The 11,652-nt window shown below is 49.5% G+C and overlaps 2 protein-coding genes across 2 annotated transcripts in view; both read right to left on the bottom strand.

The window, feature by feature from the left end:
* The window catches only part of LOC137888633 (SHC-transforming protein 1-like), a 15,300-nt gene extending 12,001 nt beyond the window's left edge, over positions 1–3,299 (bottom strand). Inside the window, 3 exon segments of the mRNA XM_068732069.1 lie at positions 670–740; positions 2,776–2,948; positions 2,951–3,299. Of these exon segments, the coding sequence (XP_068588170.1) occupies positions 670–740; positions 2,776–2,948; positions 2,951–3,299 (593 nt within the window).
* A 1,599-nt stretch (positions 3,300–4,898) lies between these two features.
* Positions 4,899–11,641, bottom strand: secisbp2l (SECIS binding protein 2-like; the record flags this gene model as incomplete). The annotated part of the gene is given in 18 exon segments (XM_068732079.1): positions 4,899–7,560; positions 7,660–7,879; positions 7,969–7,994; positions 7,997–8,122; positions 8,286–8,506; positions 9,053–9,215; positions 9,318–9,353; positions 9,356–9,449; positions 9,554–9,588; positions 9,591–9,728; positions 9,836–9,977; positions 10,072–10,160; positions 10,163–10,238; positions 11,019–11,065; positions 11,068–11,128; positions 11,217–11,300; positions 11,302–11,328; positions 11,507–11,641. Coding segments are annotated over 18 exon segments (2,370 nt in total), but the record flags the coding sequence as incomplete, so codon positions are not given.
* Positions 11,642–11,652: the final 11 nt, after the last annotated feature.

Here is an 11,652-nt window from a genome sequence, read left to right on the forward strand (position 1 = left end):
GCAAAAAGTATTACGACCAACATGTGTTTCTCCTGTCCAGTTGGACATCAGTGAGCCCCTCCCTGTTTAGATGCTGATGCTCGGGTCAGAGAGGTCAAACCACACACACACCCACACACCCACACACACACACACACACACACAAAAGTAACATCCCACTATCTAGGAAGTGAGAGTTTCATTCCAGGAAGTACTTTTCTTCTCCTTGAAAACAGATTGTATGTAATGGATGGAGGTTTCTCTCTCTCTCTCTCTCTCTCTGTCTCTCGCTCTCTCTCTCTCTCTCTCTCCTCTTAATACGACTATGAGAGATCATTAGGAGGAAATGTATCTAATTGGATTTTCTGCCCCATCGTTCAGCAGTGTTGTTGTGAACAGAGGGAGCTGTGTGTCCTTTGGCGTTTTTTTTTGGCATCCTGCACAAGGATGTCGATATCAAGTGATGAGCACAAAGCCCCGGTTTATGAAACATTATACATTTCATTTGATTTCCCCCCTTTCAAACATTCTTTTTTTCTTCAAACAAACCATAAAGTTTCTTCTTCCATACACACTGTCAGCAGTTAGATCTTTAGTTTTATCATGTATCTTAAGTATCTCTGTGTGTGTGTGTGTGTGTGTGTGTGTGTGTGTGTGTGTGTGTGTGTGTGTAGTTGGAGGACTTCCTACCGTGTGACTTTCATCCTCATGTCAAAGTCGAGGGTTCTCATGGACTGGGTCACTTCCACACTACCCATGTACTAGGAAAACACAACGAAAACAGCTGTTACTCTCTGATTCAAATGTTTCGTAGTGCAGCCACACTAACAGGAGTGCAGAAGTCGTTGGCGTGACAACCTAGGAAATGAGCTAAAATACAGATTTAACAAAAAACGAGTAAACACGACTTAGAGCACAGTCAGACAGCGGCTCTGTGGGGCTGTAATACATGTTAGCATGCTGGCAGGAACAACGCTAACGTGCAGATACCACCTTAGTTTAGCATGTTAGCCTGCTGGCAGGAACAACGCTAACATGCAGATATCATCTTAGTTTAGCATGTTAGCATGCTGGCAGGAACAACGCTAACGTGCAGATACCACCTTAGTTTAGCATGTTAGCCTGCTGGCAGGAACAACGCTAACATGCAGATATCATCTTAGTTTAGCATGTTCGCATGCTGGCAGGAACAACGCTAACGTGCAGATATCATCTTAGTTTAGCATGTTAGCATGCTGGCAGGAACAACGCTAACATGCAGATATCATCTTAGTTTAGCATGTTAGCATGCTGGTAGGAACAATGCTAACGTGCAGATATCATCTTAGTTTAGCATGTTAGCATGCTAGCATTTGCTAATTAGAACAAAATACAAACTACAGCTGAGGCTGAATGACGTGTGTTTTTTCAGGGATTTAGTCATAAATCAAAGAATTGGACAATTGATGACGAAAAATTAAGAAATCACCAAAGTTGTTACAATCCCCCTTTGAGGGGTCGTCAAGGTAGTACATCCAGCGGTTGACGAGACCTTTTATACAAAAAATGTGGTGCCAATCTATCCGGTAGATACTGAGATGTTTCACAGCATCTGCACCAAATCCATCCAATAGTTCAGTTCAATAATAAGACAACCAAAAACCCCAACATGTCAACCGTAGCTATGGAGATATTTCAGTCCGGACCGATCAACTTTGCCATCCGTTGAGGCCGCTAGCATGGCTAAAGAGAACACATCGCTGTTATACCTTCTCCGTTTGACTTCCATAAATAAGGAAAAAGAAATAAAAAATGGTTTTATCACCTTCATGCATGATGTGACACTCTCTTCACTGCGGCATTACACATAAATGTACATACAGATGGTGCTTAAAACATGTGGAATAGTCCATCCACAGTTATCCGACATGCAACCTCTGCACTAAGGAAGAGTTCTGGACGTCTTGACGTCTAGTAAATGCAAACCAGGCGACATGTAGACCATGTGCATGGATACACTTCGGCTGGTCCCACTTCTACTGGCCATGAGCTTTCAGCAGAGCAGACTCTACAGGCCGAGGGCAGGATGAGAAAGACCACTGACCGGACTTAAATCAATATGTGTGTGTGTGTGTGTGTGTGTGTGTGTGTGTGTGTGTGTGTGTGTGTGCGTGTGAGTGCGGGCGGTAGTGCGTAATGTGTGTGTGTGTGTGTGTGCGTGTGAGTGCGGGCGGTAGTGCGTAATGTGTGTGTGTGTGCTTGTTTACAAAAGGACAATCAAACAGTCCGTTCTCATTTCCATCAGCGGTCAGCTCACAGACCCTGCTCTTAATCACCCATGCGGACACACCTCCGGTTCTAGGACAGCATGGGCTCTGCTGATACCGGATACATTCATTCACACACACACACACACACACACACACACACACACAGATCTAGTGAGGAGCAGAGAGCCAGGATGAGTCACTACTGCCTACACAGGAAGCTGTATCTGAGAGGGAGGGGATGGACGTAGCAGAGTGAGTGTGATGGTGTGGATACAGCTCAGGGAGACAGCAGAGTGTTTCTGTGTGTGTTTGCATTCTTGGTTCACGTGTTTTGTGTTTTTGTGTTTTTGGGTTGGCACTAAACCTCAAGTCTCTGATGGGACCCTGGACACGAGGCTAGCCGCACTTTCTTACAAAGTGTAAAGTGAAGAACTAACAACCGATCAATATTTGAGTAATGAACATGAACAGTCTTAAAGATAAGGTAAGGAACTCTCAGCAGCCGAGTGTACTCATGCACCGTCGTTAGTCCACGTGTGGTGGGTACCTTGATGTGACGGTGAACCGTTCTGCTTGACGTCCCCACCGCTGCGCGGTCGTCTGCCGCTGAGGAAGTCTTCGAAACGCACGGGCCGTCGGGGGTCCAGGGGAGGCTGGCAATCCGATGCAGGGTGATGGATCTTTTTGTGCAGCGCAGAGCCGAGCGGGTGAGGTTCTGGCGGTGGATTGGGCCACATTGAGGGAAGGTTGGCTGCAAAATCTCCGATCAGGCCCCGGGCCCCGTTCTGCTCCGGATAAGGGTCCGTCAGTGTGTCCGTCGACGGTTCTGTCCCGGTCTGCGTTCGTCTGTCCCCTCAGGGATATGGGACTCTGCAGTCGGATGTTGGCCACGCGGGGGATGAAGTCCCTCAGGGTGGACGTCCCTCGGTGTGTCGGCGCTCCGGCGTCCAGCTGTGCGAAATCAGAGTCGAGGCAAAGGTCCCCCTTCGAGGGCAGCATTCTTTGGGGCCGATCCTCCACGGACGTCAGCGAATCGTTGCGCAGACGACTGTACTTGGTGCGCTTCAGCATGCCTGTAGGAGACGAAGCGGAAAGTGACGGATCAGATGTCCAGCAAAGTGCACTTCATTAGGTCTGAAGACACGAGCTACCTGGTCTCTGTCCCCGTCTGTGATCTGAACCTGGGTGAGGTTTGCTCTCTCATAATCAAGGAACTGGACGAGGTGGAGCTCTGGGACAACAAGCAGAGCAGCAACAGGAACCACAGTTATTTCATGCAGAGGTTTGACTCGATTACACAGATGTGACTGAAACACAAAGAGAGGCAATGAAATGCAATAAGTTGATCATTTCGGCTCTAATCACCTGATCTTTGGGGGAAGCGATCCAAAGCGTCCGGCGTCCCCGCGTCCTCAGATCATCACCGCACGTTACAGTAGATTCAACTCACCGGCGCGGGACAGGCGGATGTCCAAGTGTAGTCTAGAGTCCGGTCCGGTCCAGTCACTGTAATGAACCCAGACACTTCCAGCTCCGCTTCACCTCCGCGTCAACTTTCCTCCCCCTCCGTCTCTTCTCTTTGAGGAATTGTGCAGCTTTTTATGAATGAACTTTTCTCCTCTTTTACATTTTTTTATGAATGAGAGGGTCTCTCTCTCTCTCTCTCTCTCTCTCCCTCTCTCTCTCTCTGTGTGACGGTGCATGCAGATGAATGTGTGAATGGAGCGGAGGAGATTGACAGCCCCCCCCCTCCGACCCCCCTTAAGGCTCTCACCCCCTCCCTCACCCATACACTACCATCCAATCACAGGCGGGTAGGGTGACTCATGCTGTACACACACACACACACACACACACACACACACACACACACACACACACTACAGTACATGAGTGCTGAGTCTACCATCAGCTGCCCCTCAGAGTCGCTGGTAAAGCGGATATTAATACACCGGCTTTGCCCTAAAAAAAGAAAGAAAGAAGGGTTTTCTCCTAATCTAAGAACATCTTCTGTAGAACCGAATCAAAGTGACTCGATTTACCCAATAATACGTTCCATAGTGTAACCTCGTGCACGGTGTGATATTCAAATGACCTGCACGGACACACAAGAGGAAGAGCGTTTAACTGATGATTCCAATCAGAGCAATGTGTGTCAGGACTTATTACGGATTAAAGGATGAATAGGAAACTAAAGCAGAGTGTAGAAGTACTTCCATACTGCAGCCTGGAATATTACACATTTATTTGACTTTAGGGTTTTTCTTCAAAAACAAATGATTTAACTACAGATAACTCGTCAACTGCACACTATATGTAAATAAACTGGACGTGACGACGTCAAGAGTCACATCTGGGCGCATGACACAAGTGTGGGCAGAGCTTTGTCCCACCCTGGTGGTCGTTTGGTGAAACTGCAATCTATGCCGAGAACTAACACTTGTTTAGATAATCTGAGGGACTAGCTGCTCGTGTATTTCTGTGGAATATCACAAAAGTATTTAAAAAAAATGGACGTTGTATTTTCTTGGAATAGGAATGGAATTCATCCAAGCAAGAGTTCAAAAACCCAAATAAATTCTATTTACTATAATGTACAGAGACGTGAAAACAGAATATTTGGACTTTTTCTTTTTTCAATGTAAAACCAGCGGATAGAAGACAAAGTCGTCAGTCAAACGGTTTACTTAAACGACATTTTAATGATGTTAATAATCATCAGTTCACATAGGTTAAGAGCAATAACAGGATTATGAGACACAGCCTAGAACAATGTTGCTAGTGATGTACAGTCTGAAGGAGACGCTCTTCAATATCCATTTAAAGACGAGGAACAAAACAAAAAAAAAAAAAAGAAGTACTTCATCGAACCGTTCTGTTTGTTTTTTTTTTGTTCACATTAGTTACAAGACCTTTACCAGTACTGTATTTATACATAGTGCAAAGAAACACACTTGCTGTTAATGACTTCAAAACACTTTGATGGCAGTCAGAGCAGCAGCGTCCTCCTCACCAAACCACAAACACTTTCACAACAATCCCAAGTAGGAGATTTGAGACGCCGTGGTGGTCGTCTCCCGTCTCGAGGCTTCTTCACATTGCATACAGCCCGGCACATCTAACACACACCTCCTCCTCCTCCTCCTCCGGCTGTCAAACACCGTCATCACACTGGATTCTTGTTAAATTGTTAAAACTTATCAAATGGCTTTAAGAACAGGATGATTGTATTTTGTTTTAATACGATGAAAAAAAATCTCTTTTGTACACGTGTATTTACAAAACGGTCTGAGCACGACTGTGGGACTACTTCCAGGGGGGGGGGGGGGCCTCAGACTTTAAGCATCTAGAGGAGCTCTAAGCGGACTGATCCACATCTGATACTTCTGGTCTACTTGGTATCGTTAAGCTTCATGAACACCAGTAAACAACCTGCTCGATTTAAGGAGTGAACACTGGTGAAACAGGGAGTATTTCATACGCTACACACCTATGCTCTGCTCAGACCTCAATGTTAGGGCTTCTGTGACGTCATCACCAAGGAGACACCCCCCCCCCCCCCCCCCCTCAGAGAACAAACACCACCAGAGGGAACAGGAACATCTCTTTTGTTTTTTCTGAAGCACAGACATCTGGGAACTCAAGACAAATTCCAGTCAGAGGGGAAAAAAAAATAAACAAAAAAAAAATACTTTCAGAATCAATATGACGAACCAATACACACACACACACACACACACACACACACACACACACACACACACACACACACACACACACACACACCTCATTTTGCTTCTTAGAAGTTAAAGTCATCTGAACACAGAATGGGACACTTATTATTATTTGAAACATTAAAATAACACTCTGGAGACGGATGAATGGGAGTGGGTTTTTGGTAGATAGAAAGACAGACCCCCCCCCCCCTCCCCACTGACACTGTGAGAAAAGCTAAATATCAACCAAGAAGTCATCAGGAAATGCATGTTTCTCCTTCCCTCAAAAAAAAACATTTACAAAAGATAAAGCTAAAGAACACGGCAAAAATTAAATGCAAACTATGTGCCTGTAAACACACACACACACACACACACACACACACACACACACACACACACACACACACACACACACACACACACACACACACACACACACACACACACACACACACACACACACACACACACACGAATACTTGCAGAGCTGTAAACCTTCTGAGCTCCGTGTGACATGAGATGGAAAGGTTCCAACCTTCATTCTCCGTGAGCTGCAGACAGCAGTTCACCGCTTTTAAGCACTTGCTCCCAGAAACGTCCCTGACTCTATGAAGGAGTTCAGCCTCGGAGGAGGAGGAGGAGTCACGAGACCTCCCTCTGAATTCAAGTGTAGCAGGTCGCGGGTCGAGGAAGGTGAGGGGCGTCGACGGCCGTCCCTCGGCCCGCGTTGGTCGACCGTTTGGTCTGCGGTGCCGCGTGTTGGTAAAGTTGGTCGGTTTCTCTGTAGTGTGTGTGAAGTGTTGGGTCGGTCGGTTGGATACCTGAGATTATGTCTGGTGTCGGGGGGGGGGGGGGGGGTTTGGAGACAAAAGGAGAGAAGCTGCTGGCTGCTGTGAAGAAGGATGAGAGAGCAACAGAAGGAATGAGTGTGTGAGAGAACGGAGGAGGAGGAGGAGGAGACGTTCAACCCGTGACCTTCTTAGCCTCCACTTGCTCTTTGCCCTCGGTCCTCGTCTCTGTGATATCCGCTGAATCAAGGTCCTCCTCCTCCTCCTCCTCACTCTGCCCCTTCTCCTCCTCTTCCTCCTCCTCCTCCTCCTCCTCCTCCTCCTCGTCTTCCTCTTCTGTACTCTCCTGGCTCTTTCCCAGCTGCAGGTTCTCCAGGGTCTTCGACACCCACGACTCAATGCGGCTGCTGAGGGTAGGCACCTCCACGGCGATAGGCTCAGGAGTGTAGTCCTCCTCCTCCTCTTCCTCCTCCTCCGCCTCCTCCAACATGCCGGGGACCAGGGTGGACGTGGTGGAGGTGATGGAGGAGTTCAGCGGGCCCCTGCAGCTCCCGTCCAGCGAGCCCGTCTCTGTGCTCTGCTGAGAGGCCAGCTCCAGCCGGTCGTCTACCCGGACCTCGTCTCTCTCGCCGGTACCCTGTGTCGGCGTCGGTGTCGGAGGCGCCGTCTGGCTGGCTGGGGGAGCGGCGGAGCCAGGCGTGGCTGCGGCGGCCGCCAGGTTCTCGCCGTCTTTTTGGGCGGCTGCGGAAGGTGCGGGGCGACTCGGCTCGGCCTCTACGGGCTCCAGGGCATCCGAGGTCTCCACCATACTCCTCCAGTTGGTCTCTGGAGGAATTAATAGGAGTCGTCACGCTCCACAACTGGTGCTTTTACTCACCGATTACAGAGAACCCTAAATAACCGACAGGAAATGAGGCAGCTTACCGTACTCCTTTTCATTGACCTCTGAAATGGGCTCGGAGAAGATGGAGCAGAAGGAGATGGCGGAAGCGGCGGAGTGGTTGCGGGAGTGGCCCATGTGGTGCGGGACCTTCTTGTCGTTTTTCTGAGCCTCCTCGGCCTGCTCCTGCTCCAGAGCCGACACCATGTCCTTGTAGGCCTTCCTGGCCTCTTCCGTCAGAGACACCAGGCGGTTGAAGAGACCCTGGAGGAGGTTTAACCGAGTTAGTGAAAACCACTGACCTGCTGTATACGTATTTAATTCACCGTTAACAGCGGATGAAAGCGACTCACCTCAGCTCCAGAATAGTTGAAAATGCAACCACGCTAACGGGCACTAGTTTGTTGACGCAGCGTCCGAGAGCCTTCCTGCCCAAGGCAAACACAAACGGGATCTCCTGGTCCCGCGCCATGGCAATGACATTGTATAGAGCTTCATCCAAACCACCTGCAAACAACAAGGGACTCAAAAGTATCAATAAATGAACTAAAACAACAGAAAACAGCAGCCAGTGACTTGAGCACAAAGTGCAAAAACCTGCCGTTTTTTGAGACATATGGGTGCAAAATATGGACCACTGCTGGGTGCTTTCACAACATCCTCTATTCACCTTTGGCTTGGATCTTCTCACAGTTGGGAGATATGATGACGCACTTGATCTTACTCAGCTTCATGTGCTTGGTGACCTCTCGGAGACCCATGACCAGGCGGCGTTTGGATTTGGCCTTGGTGGGATCCTTCTGGTAGACCCGCTCCTGGAAGCGAACCAGCTCCTGCAACAGCATGGTCACGCTCTCGTCGATCTCCTTACTCAGCACCTGGTTGCAGTACCTGCAGAAAGACAAACGCACATGATGCTGATCATCATTACCGGTAAGCCCTATGTGGCTTTCACACATAAAACAGGATGCATACTCCCAGGAGCTTTATGGTTCGGTGAAATATCGAAAATCGGAAGATCGACGTAGTGTGGCCTGAGGAGCGAGCGTCCTGGCGGGCACAGCTGGGGGAGGGGAGGAGCTTGGCAACAGAGGCCTTTTGGAGGCTTTAAATGCTCAATCTGTTGGAGAAGGGTGGGCTGGGACAATAGGCCCACCAGCAGAGGACACAGAGGGACAAAGCTGCGTCTGTGACCACCGGCATACATCTTCGCTAAGAAGGGACAATGTGCTCGGCATCTGCGCCGTACTCTACAATTCATTATTGTACAGTTCCGCCCGATGACTCTCGGAGCACGCTTCTCACAGCCACGGCTCTGCTTTCCGAGTGGGACAAGTATTCGCTTCTTTGAGACATTTCACAACGCACGGGATTCCTGCAAAAAACTCGACCTTCTGTTTCTCGCTCCACGGAAGGGGGTCGGGCGCGTCTACTCACTCTCTGAAGCGGCGGCTGTGGATCTTGGTGATGGCGTTTGAGGCCATGGGACTGCCGATGCCAGAGCTGGCAGGAGAACCCTGGGACACCGGGGTGATGCTGTACGGAGAGTTCTGACTGGCCGGGGAGAGGGAGGCGTCGCTGGGCATACTCAGGCCGTTGTCTGTTTGCACCACAGACAAGACCGCAGAGAGCGATTAGAACAATGTGCACACATCTGAACATCTGAACAGCTTTCCACCTCTTCATAATGATTCACCCTCACCTTCTTGGGAGGCAGGCTCTCGCGCAAGATCGTCGTAAACTGTAAACTCTCTTCCCCGTGCTCCTCCTGGCCTGAAGACTCCTGTTCCACGCTCGTCTTCCCTTTCTTCCCCTCACGCTCCTTCAAGATGATCTATCGAAAACACAGAATGTAAAAAACAGAAAAAAAGGCATTCATAAGAGCTCCTCCCACCTCTCTCTCTCTCTCCACTAAATGATCAACTTAAAACCATTCACCTTCTTCAGGGCTGTGGGCCGTTTGACTTTGGGATCTCTCGCTCCTTCCCTCTCTTGACACGGGGCGCGGTGGAATCCAGGGAGTTGTGTGGGACCGAGTACGTCTGCTGGTGACCCTTCAGCACGGACGGCAGGCCGACCAAACCCGAGCCGTGGAACGGAGTCGTCGTTCCAACTGGAGAGACGGACGACGACGCAAAGTTAAAACATGAACCCAGCATTCATTGCAGGCCTGGTGTATTTGAACCCCTTTGCTGACGTCTGACTGAGCTTAATGAATACCTGTAAATGACAGCGGCTTGGTATTGTTCAGTTGTCTGGCCTTCATCGCCTGCTGGTGTTTCTCCAAAGCCGCCAGCATATCGCCCAGGTCCAGCTCGACGGAGGTTTTGCTCTTCTTCCCTGCTGCTTTGGTGAATGCTTCCTGCCGGGGCGCGGGACAAGAAGTGATGAAACCACCACATTCTCAATCTGAACCATCCAAACATGACCAGTTGACGTAGCGCGTGCGTTCATACCTGTAGTTTCTTCTGCTCCATGCTGATTTCAGAGTACTCTTGAGCCGTGGCCAAAGCAGCAGCCAGAGCCTTCTTCCTCTGGCTCTTGCCCTCTTGGGGACGGAGGTGGTAATGGGGATGGGCGTCTGCACGATGTTGATCGGGGAGTTTTCCGGCAGGTTGTCCAGCTGCGATTAGTTGAGATCGCGAAAGATACACAAACACAGATCAGACGCGAGTTCCTCACGGGATTTCTATTGCTGAAGAGCAAGGTTTGAGCAGCGAACAGAAGATGAGTAACGCAGCAGCTGATGCTGAAGCGTCTCCTGGCTCAAGGCTAAAACTGTTAGCGAGCGAGCCGATGTTACGACGTCGTAAACTTCGCCAAACTAAATCGTGCTTTCACAATAGCAACGGTGTTCATTTGGACAGACAGTCTGTAGATTTTAGTGGTGCCCCACCCAACATCACACACACACACACACACACACACACACACACACACACACACACACACACACACACACACACACACACACAGAGATACTTAAGATACATGATAAAACTAAACAATTTTGCAGTTGTGATGCATAAAGTTGGTGGTTTGCGGTCGGGTTTTGGGTGCTTGCTTCCGGAATAAGAAGGCAATGTGGTCAGCTGACAATAATTAACCAAAAAACAAGTCAAGAAGAAAATATGACAAAGTCCATCATGCACTTGGGTTCATGCAGTGGGAAATGAGGAGGGGGGGGGGGTTATCCTGTGCCCGTGTTGACTGCTGTTAGAAAACCTACTTTTAAAAATATGAATATTAGCCGTTTCAAATCGTAGTGAATCTGCTTTGAATGCGTTGCGTTACAAAGACACCCCCCCCCCCCCCCCCCCCCCCCCCCCCCCCCGTGCAATTAGCAAGTCCTGCAAACAGTGAGCGAGCATCACAGCCCTCACAGGACAGCTGGAACCCTCACCAGGTTTTTGGGAAGTTTCGGTTGCGCGTGCGTCTGGGCTGAAGCAGTTCTGGTTTGGCGCTGCGTTGGGCAGCGCCTCCAGTAGCCAGGTCTGGGAACTCATCCTCATCCTGACAAAACACGTAGAAAAACATTTGAGCACAACAGATAAAACTCTAACAATAGATCTGCAATGAGCGCGACGCTGATCCGTCTCACCTCAAAGTAGAGGGGCTCTGGGGAGACCTCGGTGCCGGCGACCGCCGCCGGCTGCGGCCTTTGCTCCGACTGGTTGGGCGGCGCACCGCCCTGGATAACCGCTGTGGAAATCCTGGAGGGCAGAGACGGACGGAGAACGCAGAAGTCAAACAGGATGCTACCGGTATTCAACAACGTTCAAACAAGCGGCTCTGCATCACTATGAAAGGTGCTCCCTACAGGTCGACTCATGAATAAACCCGTTTTGTTTAAATGCTCCTCGCCGTCTGCTACAGTGAGATCTGCCGTACCTGCGAGAAGTTTCTCTGCTCGGGATTCTTCCTCTGGTCCGCTCGGTGAAACTGGCCGTTCCTGTCCCCCCAGGACTTCTGGGTAGCCTGAGAGGCTACATTCACCCAGGTACCTGCTAGTGAATAGAAGGTAAATAAAAATAAAC

Source organism: Cebidichthys violaceus, unplaced genomic scaffold (genome assembly GCF_023349555.1).
Source record: "Cebidichthys violaceus isolate CVI_PGR_0920_01 unplaced genomic scaffold, fCebVio1.0.p SCAF_106, whole genome shotgun sequence".
Taxonomy (NCBI): Eukaryota; Metazoa; Chordata; class Actinopteri; order Perciformes; family Stichaeidae; genus Cebidichthys; species Cebidichthys violaceus.